Source organism: Scyliorhinus canicula, chromosome 8 (assembly GCF_902713615.1).
Source record: "Scyliorhinus canicula chromosome 8, sScyCan1.1, whole genome shotgun sequence".
Lineage (NCBI taxonomy): Eukaryota > Metazoa > Chordata > Chondrichthyes > Carcharhiniformes > Scyliorhinidae > Scyliorhinus > Scyliorhinus canicula.
Window position 1 is genome coordinate 53,572,344 of NC_052153.1, and position 12,232 is coordinate 53,584,575.

The window sequence follows — 12,232 nt, forward strand, 5'->3', positions numbered from 1 at the left end:
GTGGCACATGCTCCCGCTGTCACTGCCGGGGAGGGTCCAGACCGTGAAAATGACGGTCCTCCCCAGATTTCTGTTCGTTTTTCAGTGCCTCCCCATTTTCTTCCTCCAAGGGCCTTTTTTAAACAGTTAAACAAAGTAATTTTGCGATTTGTTTGGGCGGGTAAAACCCCACGAGTGAAGAAAGTGTTGCTGGAGTGTAGTCGAGGGGAGGGTGGGTTGGCACTGCCGAACTTTAGCATCTGGGCCCTGATTTGCAATAACCATCGGTTTGTACCGGGAAGGCTGGATGCGGGGTTTCGGAAATGGCAGAGAGCAGGGATTGAGAGGTTGGGGATCTGTTCATAGATTGAAGCTTCCCCTATTTGAAGGATTTAGAGGAGAAATTTGAACTGCCAGCAGGAAATTGATTCAGGTATGGGATTTTTTATGAAGGCAGGTTTTGACCTTTCCACTCTTACCGCCACAGGGGATACGGGACAGGGTAGTTTCCAGAACGGCGGTAGGAGAGGGGATGGTATCGGAGATCTACAAAGAGCCTATGGAGTCAGAGGAATCTCAGATAGAGGAGCTAAAGGGCAAGTGGGAAGATGAGCTGGGGGAGAGATAGAGGCGGGTCTGTGGGCGGATGCTTTGAGCAGAGTTAACACATCCTCATCATGTGCCAGGCTTAGCCTGATACAATTTAAGGTAGTTCACCGGGCACACATGACGGTTTTTTGGGGTAGAGGACAGGTATGCGAGGTGTGCGGGGGGGGGGCAGCAGCAAATCATGTCCATATGTTTTGGGCATGCCCGAAGCTTAGGGGATTCTGGCAGGGTTTTGCGGATGTCATGTCCACGGTATTGAAAACACGGGTGGTGCCGAGTCCAGAGGTGGCTATTTTTGGAGTGTCGGAAGATCTGGGAGTCCAGGGGGCGAGAGAGGCTGACGTCTTGGCCTTTCCTCCCTGGTAGCCCAGAGACAGATATTGTTAGCGTGGAAGGGCTAAAAGCCCCCAAAATCAGAGACCTGGGTTAGCGACATGGCTGGGTTTCTCAGTCTTGAGAAAATCAAGTTCGCTCTATGAGGGTCAACGCTAGGGTTCGTCCGGAGGTGGCAGCCGTTTGTCGACCTCTTCGGGGAAAATTAACTGTCAGCAGAGGCAAAAATCTAAGGGGGGGGGGGGGGAAAGAGAGAAGTTAGGTATTTTCTGTTAAGGGCAGGAGGGACTTGTTAGGGATGGAAATGATGGATGTACTACGTTTATATTTGGATTTGCTTTCTTTTCTGTTGTTGTTATTGTTATAAAATTACAAATACCTTAATAAAATGTTTTTTAAAATTCTCATTGGTCTGTTGGATACATTGTGGCACCACATTGCAATTGTCAGTAAACCGACAGGTTCAATTCCTGAGCGGAGGATGTGGGGGTAAGGAATTGTACCCAAGAGGAAAGAATAAATCTTTGGTCAATGTCTTACCTCGCCATTTTTATTAACTCCAAACTTCACAACTGAAGGAATGCTTTCCAAGTAGTTCTGAAGTGTTGGAAATCCAAGCTGTTTGTGAGGGATTACTTCTCCTGTCAGTTGTTTATACTCTCCCTGCAGCCTTGCGAAAGCCACACCATCTTTGCTGGACTGCAGGACTGCTCGCAACATCTTAGCCACCAGATCCTTCTCCGCTTCTGTCATTTTTGACCTTAAAAACCATAAAATTTACACATGTAAAACATCAATTAACAGCATACAAGTCAAATACTTCAAAAAAATAAAACCTTAGTTTATAACAACAACTTGCTTAATATAGATCCTTTGTGAACTGAAGATAAATTTGAACTCTTTCTTTGGAAAACCATTTTATTAAATTTGTAGCATTTTATACATAAACAACAATCAAACAATAACACATGCATCAACAACCTATACCAACATATGAAAAATCTGTGGCATTGGGAGATGTCGCCTGCCTCCAACTCAGCAGAATCCGTCACCGAGCCAATAATGAGGCAAAGGCCAGAGCATCCGTCATCATGCCAGTCTTCAATTCCAGCTGGTCTAACACCCCAAATGTCGCTACTAATGGGCAGGGCTCCAAATCCACATTTAAAATTGCTGATATGGTGTTGAAAAAAGACCCCCAAAACCCACCAATCTGGGTCAAGACAGAGTGTCTGTGCATGATTTGCAGGCCCTCTCAAGCACCGCTCGTACCTATCCTCAAACCCATCCAAAAACCGACTCATTCTGGCCTTGGTGTGACGTGCCCTGAACAGCACCTTGAGCTGTATCAAATTTAGTCTCACACAGGATGACGTAGCATTGACCCTGAGGAGAGACTCACTCCACACCTCCTCCAAAATGGAACCCAGCTCCTCCTCCCACTTTGCCTTCACCTCCTCCACCTGCTCTTCCCCATGATTCGACCAAACAACCCGGACGCACCACCCTCTCCTGACCCCGCATAGGGTAGAATGGGTTCCAGTAAGGTGGATGGCGGGAACATCGGAAAAGCTTGCCAGGCGCAGTCACAGATGTTTACGGCATGGAAACAGGCCCTACAGCCCAGCTTGTCCATGCCGCCCAATTTCTGTCACTAAGCTAATCCCACTTGCCTGCATTTAGCCGATATCCCTCCATACCCACCCTGACCATGTAACAAACTGCTTTTTAAAAAGAAAAATTTATACCCACCTCTTCCACTGCCTCTGGCAGCCCGTTCCAGATACTCAGCACTCTCTGTCTGAAAACATTTACCCACTGGTCTCTTTTGTATCTCTCCCCTCTCACCTTAAACCTATGCCCTCTAGTTATAGACTCCTCTACCTTTGGGAAAAGATGCTGACTATCGGCCTTATCTAGGCTCATTATTTTATAGACCTCTATACGATTCCCCCCCGGTAGCATCCTAGTAAACCTTTTCTGCACTATTTCTCGTTTAATAATATCCTTCCTATAATAGGGTGACCAGAACGGAACACAGTATTCCATGTGTGGTCTTACCAACGTCTTGTACAACTTCAACAAGATGTCCCAACTCCTGTATTCAATATTCTGACCAATAAAACCTAGCATGCTGAATGTCTTCTTCACCATCCTATTCACCTGCGGCTCCACCTTCAAGGAGTTATGAACCTGTACTCCTAAGATCTCTGTTCTCTAACTCCCTCCAACTCCTTACCGTTAACTGAGTAGGTCCTGCCCTGATTTGATCGACCAAAATGCATCACCTCACATTTATCCAAATTAAACTCGATCTGCCATTCATTGACCCACTGGCCCAATTGGTCAAGATCGTGTTGTAATCTTATATAACCTTCTTCACTATCCACTATGCCACCAATCTTGGTGTCATCTGCAAACGTACTAACCATGCCTCCTACATTTTAATCCAAATCATTTTGATTGATATATATAACAAATAACAGTGGACCCAGCACCGATCCCTGAGGCACACCGCTGGTCACAGGCTTCCACTTTGAAAAACAACCCTCTCCAACCACCCTTTGGCTTCAGTTGCCAAGCCAATTTTGTATCAATTGGCTACCTCACCCTGGATTCCGTGAGATTTAACCTTTTGCAACAACCTGCCATGCGGTACCTTGTCAAAGGCCTTGCTAAGGTCCATGTAGTCAATGTTGACTGCTCTGCCCTCACGTACCTACTTGGTTACCTCTTCAAAAAACTCAATCAAATTTGTGAAAATTGATTTTCTCCTTATAAAGCCATGCTGCCTGTCCCTAATTAGCCCTTGCCTGTCTAAATGCCTGTAGATCCTGTCCCTCAGAATACCTTCCAACAATATACCCATTGCAGAAGTACGGCTAACCGGGTCTGTAGTTCCCAGGCTTATCCCTAAAGCCCTTCTTAAACAAGGGCACAACATTTGCTACCCTCCAGTTCAGGCACCTCTCCCGTGGCTGTCAATGATTCAAATATCTCAGCTGGGGGCCGACAATTTGCTCCCTAGCCTCCCACAACGTCCTGGGATACATTTCATCAGGTCCCGGGGATTTATCTATCTTGATGGGCTTTAGTACCTCCAGCACCTCCTCCTCTGTAATATGAACACCCCTTAAGACATGACTTTTTATTTCCCCAATTTCCCTAACACTCGTGCCTTTCTCAACAGTAAATACTGACGAGAAATATCAGGTCCTGCACCTGAAAGTGCCGAAACATATCCACCCACCAAGGCTTGTTTCTCCCTCAGCTCCGAGTCAGCAAATTGACCCTCCAAAAAATAGGTCCTTTACCTACCCCTACCCCCCCCCCCCCCCACTTATCGCACTAATAAAGATAATATTATATTAAAGCCTTTAAACTTTCATGCCACTGTCCCATAACAAAAGTAATAAGTGTCTCAACACATAGCAGCAATACAAAAGGAATAGGATTATTCAGCTCCTCAATCCTACTCTGTCATTTAATTAGAGCATAGCTGATCTGCATCTCAAATTGATTTACCATTGACAGCTTAACAAAGCAAAAATCTAGCAGTCTTAAAAATGTTTCTCTATCTCGCACCCACATTTTTCAAGTGCAGTATTACACTTTCATGTGAGATCAAGTATTTCCTGAATTCACTCCTGAATGGCACAGTGGCAAGCACTGCTGCCTCACAGCCCAGGGACCCAGGTTGATTCCGACATTGGGTGACTGTGTGGAGTTTGCACGTTCTCCCAAAAGTCCACCTGGGTTTCCTCTTGGTGCTCCAGTTTCTCCCACAGTCCAAAGATATGCAGGTTAGATGGAGTTATAGGGTTCAGGGATCTAGCGAGGGAATGGGCCTAGGTAGGGTGCTCTTTTTGTGGGTGGGTACAGACTCAAAGGGCCAAATGGCCTCCTTCTGCACAGTAGGGATTGTATGGAATTGTAATTTTAAGGTTATGCCCCATTGTTTTGGAAATTTTCCAACAGTACAAAATAATTTATCTGTATTTACTCTGTTGAATTCCTTTAATATTGTCAAAACGTCAATTGAACCACCTCTCAACCCATTAAACTCAAGTGAAAATAACCAAGAATTACGTCTTATCTTAAGATAACTCTTTGTGATTCCATTGAAATTGTGCTGCATTCATTGAAATGACAATATATTTCTGAAGTGAAAAGGCCAAAATTGAATGCAGCACTCTGGATGGGCGATCGAAGCTATCTGCATCTGAAGCATAGTTATTTCCCATTATATTCTAGCCACTTAAAATAAAAAATAAAATTCCTTTGGCTTGATTTGAAAAATTATGGGCAGGATTGTCTGCCCAGCGACCGGAGAACCCCACCCGTGGTTAATGGACTTCTCCATTGTCCGCGGCGCACCCCAGGCGTTCTTGCGGCGGCTGGGCGGAAGATTCCAGCACTACATACCTGAACACTAATTATTGTTGATTTCTGTACAAGGATGCATTAACATTTTTGTAGGTTCGAACCTCTCATGGTTTGAAAAATATTCTGAACTGTCAATCTGCTTTCCAAAGTGGATGATCTCACATTGCCATTAATTTCAAATGTCACTCTATGTCCCTTTGCAATATTCTGCTCCCTTCAACACAACAGATTGTGCATTCTAACTTGGGTGTCTTTGTAAATTTAGGGCAGAATCTTCCAAGGAGTAGCAATTACCAGTTTGGCACTCTGCTCTTATTTTTCTTGCACAACACTGAAACTCTACATTTCTGGCCTGGACTTCTAAACCAGGCCTCACCAGAAATGCAAAGCGGACGTATTCTCAGTGCTTCCTCGTCGTGCAGGATCGTCAGTGCAAGCCAATTTAATGGCACTAGCAACCGTATTTTGTCAAATCTCCATTCACTAACAAACTAAAAAGCTTCAGGATATTTAAATAGCTTTTCAGTTTGTTAATGAATGAGTGTATGAGCTAGGTGGGCAGGCCAGGCCAGGCCAGTTCTATAGTTACCCAGGAGTTCGATTTTTTTCAGTCTGACTATCCAGGTAAGTAAATTAGAACCACCTGAAGTTTCCAACTGTAACTCAGAGTTGGAGACTTTTTCCAGAGGTGTCGGGAACGATGGAAACCTGCTGGACATTTCCCGCAGAGTTCTTGCGTTGGGACTTCCAAGTGTTCCCATAGCACATCCTCCAGGGTACATCTAGTCTTCGACCATCAGAAGACCAGAATATCTGGGCCAAACCTTTATCAAAGTCACTGATATGTATGATGAAAAGCCAAGCCCCAGTACAGATTTTTGTTTTCTCCATTTTGCACTTTACATGCTTCAGGTCTGTTTGACCATTTCCCCCCCAAAATAAATTAGAATGAAGCTACATTTAATGGTTATTCTGAAATAAAATGTACTCCCACATTTTAAAATATGAAAGGTGGTTAAAATACTCATAGGCTAAACTTTATCTTGTTCCCCCAAAAAATACAGTTGCAGTTGGCAATTCATAAACAACTCAAACCCATTGTTTGGGAAGATTACATCTCCCAGGCATTTCACAAAAGGTCTTGTCGGCTTTTCTCATTTTAAAAATTCATTCTGGAGACGAATAAAGCCAGTGTTTACTGCTAATTGCCATTTTCCCTCAAGAAGGTTGTGGTTAAACCACTGCAGTCTGTGATGAAGGCACTTCCACAATTTTTGTTAGGGAAGGAGTTGCAGAATTGTGATCCAGCAACAATGGTGGAATGGTGATATATGGCTCTGTCAAGGTCGGTGGTGCTCCATGCGCTTACTGACTTGGCCCTTCTTGCTGGTGATGGCCGTGAATTTGGGAGGTGATAGTGAGCTTCTACAGCACTTTGTGTGAATAGTACACACTGCAGACATGGTGTACTGATGGTGGAGGTCATGGATATTTAAGCCACTGGATGGGATGGCAATTAAGTGGACTGCTTTATCCTGCATAGTGTGTAGCAGTTGTGAAAACAGAAGTAAAAATCCAGAGATATATAGTCAAATTTCAAAACCAAACGCAGCAAGGGCAAGCTTTTGCCAGACTCCAAATTCAGGCGAGTAACCGATGGTCATTTAAAAATTATTCAATACTGAATTGGGAAAGATCTTGGCTGCTGCTATAGCTTCACCTGCAGTGAAATAAAATACCAGTGCCTGTTGACACCACCGTCAACCAATAAGCTGGAGATGGGGTGGAATTTATGGCAGGACTCAACAGCAAATTAAAAAACTACCAAATAACAGTCTTTAAAAAGCACCACTGCCGTAGGTCTTGCAACACAGCAAGTGGAGGATAGCTAGTATACAAATAGTGCGAGTGTAAAGAACCTTTGAGAGAACCCACAAGAATAACAGTAGGAATCGCATATGGAAGGAAAGAAGTACAGCAATACAACACCTAGGGCAAAAGATGGTGCAGGAAAGGGGGTGGTAGGGCTGACAGAAGGGGTGTGTGTAAAATTGTACATAAAAATCATCATACTCTCTAAATATGTGCTTTATATGTCAAATTATCAAACTGCTAAAATTGGAAAATGTCAATAAAACAATCATCAAGATATCAGGGCTGTCATGATATGGAGATATTAGGAACTTGGGTCCAGAAATTGGGTCCAAGATGGAGCACGCAATTTAGGGTTTCAATAAGAAAAAGACTGCTTGCAGTAGAGTCAGAGGGATATGCTCTCACCTGAGCTATCTGGTCCCATTCAGACTTAACCTCATCAGTTGGAATACACAGGATGCCCCCCCCCCCCCACACCCTGGTTCAGCCAGGATGATCCACTCAAATTCCACTGTCATTCGGGACAACCTTGTTTGACCAACCATGAGCCCATCAAGTGTCTGATTACCTACTTGTCAGTCAATAGAAGGCAAGTTGCATATGAATGGCATAGCTCTGTTCTTTTGTATAAACGGGAGTGGACAATCAGGCAATATCACGGTAAGGGATTTAAGTCTGGCCACCTCAGGGGAGAACCTTTGTTTGAAGGGGTGGGCAGAGCTTAGAGAGGAATAAATGCTTTTTTGAACAATTACAGCAGAAGGCTGTGGAGATCACCCAGAGAGGTCATGAAGGAAGCTGTTCCTGATACAGACTTGCGAAAAGGGTTCAAAAGGAACTTAACTTACAGCAGAGAATTGCTTCATCAATACAAGTGTCATCTTTGCCTGTATGTGTTAAGTGGAATGCGAGCTGTACGTTTATTGGACGTGCTGTGTAATGGGAACTAATGCATTAAGGTAAAGCAACAGCATGCAATCTATTAGGGTAAGAATTGAAATAACGGTTCAAAAATTGTGTTCTTTTGTTTTAATAAAGTTTGTTTATAAAATAACCAAGTCTTATTTCTTATATTATCCTGGAATGAATCAATCTTTCTGCAATGCAACGAAACATTAATAATATTATGGCATCTGGTCCAGCCTCTTAACCACAGTTCAGAGCTGACCAGGCTAAATGTTGAGCTGGGTTTAACAAAGTCAAGATGACACTTGTAGTGATCTGTATATATATATATATATATATACACACACACAAGGGGTCAATGTAGATGCAATACAACTGAGCAAGCACCAGAGGGAACACGGGAGAGGTATAAATAGAGAGACAGGAAGTTAGAGGGCACTTCACAGGAATGGCAGCTGGGAGCGGAACAGACAGGCAGCTCAGATGTAACATTAAGTTGAGCGCTGGAGAGAGAACAAACTCACAATAAAGCATCTCCTTCAACTTTAAGACTACGAGCTTTATTCAGAGACAAGGAACAACACATGGTACCAGGCGACTTCAGAACGCTTACTATAAGAACTAGGAGCAGAAGTAGACCGTCCGGCCCTTCGAGCCTGCTCCGCCATTCTATAAGATCATGGCTGATCTTTTCGTGGTCTCAGAACCACTTACCCGCATTCTCGGCACATCCCGTAATTCCTTTATTTTTCAAAAAAACATCTACCCTATCTTTAAATATATTCAATGAAGTAGCGTCTACTACTCCTTTTGGTAGGGAATTCCATACTTTAACCACCCTCTGAGTGAAGAAGTTCCTCCTTGATTCAGTCCTAAATCTGCTCCCCCTAATCTTGAGGCTCTGCCCTCTTGTCCTACTTTCACCTACCAGTGGAAACATCCTTTCTACTTCTATCTTATCCATTCCCTTCAAAATTTTATATGTTTCTATTAGATCCCCCCTCAACCTTCTGAATTCCAGTGAATATAATCCCAATCTACTCAGCCTCTCCTCATACGATAACCCCCACAACTCCGGAATCAGCCTAGTGAACCTCCTCTGCACCCCCTCTAGTGCTAGAACATCCTTTCTCACGTGTGGAGACCAAAACTGCACACAATACTCCAGGTGTGGCCTCACCAGCACCTTGTACATCTGCAACATTACTTCTCTACTTTTAAACTCAATCCCCTTCGCAATGAAGGACAAAATTCCATTTGCCTTCCTAATTACTTGTTGCACCTGCAGACCAACCTTCTGTGACTCATGCATAATGTAGCCACCTGGGTTGGCCACTTCCTCACACAAAATGGAAGAATGCAAAGATTGCAGGGTAAAATGGACATTGGCAAAGAAACAAGCAGTCTGCAGAATCCCTGTATTCTAGCTGCCACAGAAACCCGACAGAATTGTAACTAACGAGCTGCGCATACAAATGAAGCGATTTACGGTGATTCCCAGGCACAATGGACACAACAGTTAAATATTCTATGGAAGGCCAGACATTCCGGCGCCAGTAGAGTCTAAGACAAAGGACACCAATAAGGTGCAAGGAACTGCCCGGTGATCGAGGAACGGCCCCGTTATTGGGGAAATTAAAATCAATCGATTGGGAAGAGACCCAATCGATTGCAGATTTATAGAGGGTCCGCCCTGAAGGATGCAAAGCCCCTGCGACCTATAAAAGTCAGGTCCCAGGACTGATTTGTTCTCTTAGCCAGCCTCTCTCAGCCAGCACTCCGTTCTCTGAGCCGGCCCTCCCAGCAGAACATCTTAGCAGCTCTCGAAGAACCTTGAGAAGGAGAGGCCTGGCCAACAGCAGCCACCATCAAGTAAGTGTCATACAACGCACGCTACGAGAGTAGACACTCCTGACCCCTTTAGTCCACACCGACTGGAGCCTGCGGATCCAGGACAAAGCAAGAGGCCATTGTTCCCTGGTCCGGCAGTTCCCTTATTCCAGATAAGTATTGGCCTGTTAGCGGTAGGATTAGCCTAGTCTTGTAGTTTTATATGCATAAGTAGTAGATAACTGTATTGTAATAAACGTGTCTTGTTTGAACTTACTAACTGGTGTATTGAGTTATTGGTCTGAGCTTAAACTTGTGGCGGTATCTTAACGATACCTGGCGACTCTAGAGCTAAGGAATAAAACAAAGCCAAATTGAGTGTAAAGCACACTCACCCAGAACAAGCAACAATAAGTACACCCAGGTCCCTCTGCATAGCAGCATGCTGCAGCTTTTTACCAGATAAGTAATCCGTTCTATTGTTACTCCTACCAAAATGCATGACTTCACACTTATTGACATTATACTCCATCTGCCAGACCTTTGCCCACTCACTCAATGTGTCAATGTTCCTCTGTAAGGTTTTACAGTCCTCAGTACACTTTGCTCTGCCATACACCTTTGTGTCATCTGCAAACTTGGATACCTTACACGTAGTTCCCAACTCCAAATCGTCTATATAAATTGTAAATAATTGTGGTCCCAACACCGATCCCTGAGGCACACCACTCGTCACTGATTGCCAGCCAGAATACCATTCATTTATTCCCACTCTCTGTTTCCTGTTAGACAACCAATCCTCTATCCATGCTAGTACTCTACCCTTAACACCATGCATCCTTATCTTATGCAGCAGCTTCTTGTGCGGTACCTTGTCAAAGGCCTTTTGGAAATCTAGGTACACCACATCCACTGGGTCCCCTTTGTCTACCTTGCTCGAAATATCTTCATAGAATTCCAAGAGATTCGTCAAGCATGACCTGCCCTTCATGAATCCATGCTGCGTCCGTTCAATGGGACAATTTCTATCGAGGTGCCCTCCTATCTCTTTCTTGATAATAGGCTCAAGCATCTTCCCCACGACAGAGGTTAAGCTAACCGGTCTATAATTCCCCATCTTTTGTCTACTTCTCTTTTTAAACAGTGGCGTCACATTTGCTGTTTTCCAATCCTCTGGGACTGCCCCAGTGTTCAGCGAATTTTGGAAAATTACCGCCAGTGCATCTGCTATTACTCCAGCCATCTCTTTCAGTACCCTGGGATGCATTCCATCAGGGCCAGGAGACTTATCTATCCTGAGCTCCATTAGCTTGCCCAACACTTGCTCGTTCGTGATAGTAATGGTTTCCAGGTCCTCACCTACCTTCTCGGTCAATTGCTGGCATGTTATTAGTGTCCTCCACTGTGAAGACCGATACAAAATATTTGTTCAATGCCTCTGCCATTTCATCATATCCCATAACTAAATGGCCACTCTCATCCTCTAATGGACCAATGTTTACTTTAGCCACTCTTTTTAGTTTTATATAATTATAAAAACTTTTGCTATCTGTCCTTATATTCTGTGCCAGTTTTTTTTCGTGTTCTACCTTACTTTTCTTTATGGCTCTTTTCGTGGCTTTCTGCTGACCTTGAAAGTTTTCCCAATCTTCTAGTTTCCCGCTGATCTTGGCCACTCTGTAAGCCTTCTCTTTCAATTTCACAGCCTCATGCATCTCCTTAGACACCCCTGGTAGATTACCTCTTTTCTTACAATTCTTCCTTCTCACTGGAATATACTTTTGTTGAGCACTATGAAAGATTTCTTTGAAAGTACTCCACTGCTCCTCAACTGTCCTACCATAAAATATTTGTTTCCAGTCTACTTTAGCGAGGTCCTTCCTCATTCTATCGTAGTCCCCTATGTTCAAGCATAGGACCCTGGCATTGGATTCTATCATCACACTCTCCATCTGTATACTAAATTCAACCATGCTGTGATCACTCCTCCCAAGAGGATCCCTAACGTTGAGGTCATTAATTATTCCTGCCTCATTACACAGGACCAGATCTAGGATAGCTTGCTCTCCCGTCGGTTCCATTACATATTGTTCCAGAAAACTATCCCGGATACATTCAACGAACTCCTCTTCAAGGCTACCCTGACCGAGCTGATTTGACCAATCTATATGCAGATTAAAATCTCCCATGATAACTGCTGCACCCTTTTCACAGGCATTAGTTATCTCTTCATTTACTGCCCGTCCCAGTGTGATGCTATTATTTGGTGGCCTATAGACTACGCCTATCAGTGTTATTTCTTCTTAGAATTTCT

The 12,232-nt window shown here is 43.9% G+C and overlaps 1 protein-coding gene across 4 annotated transcripts in view; it reads right to left on the bottom strand.

Annotated features, from left to right (window-relative positions):
• Window positions 1-12,232, bottom strand: part of LOC119970262 (tudor domain-containing protein 7-like) — a 210,945-nt gene that overhangs the window by 175,801 nt on the left and 22,912 nt on the right. For 3 of the 4 annotated variants that reach the window (XM_038804596.1, XM_038804593.1, XM_038804594.1), the window contains exon 2: window positions 1,462-1,681. In XM_038804596.1, coding sequence (XP_038660524.1) covers window positions 1,462-1,674 — 213 coding nt within the window. In that variant the 5' untranslated portion in view covers window positions 1,675-1,681. Of the gene's footprint in view, window positions 1-1,461; window positions 1,682-2,673; window positions 2,817-12,232 lie in introns of those variants that run through there. The other variant, XM_038804595.1, reaches the window with a different exon arrangement.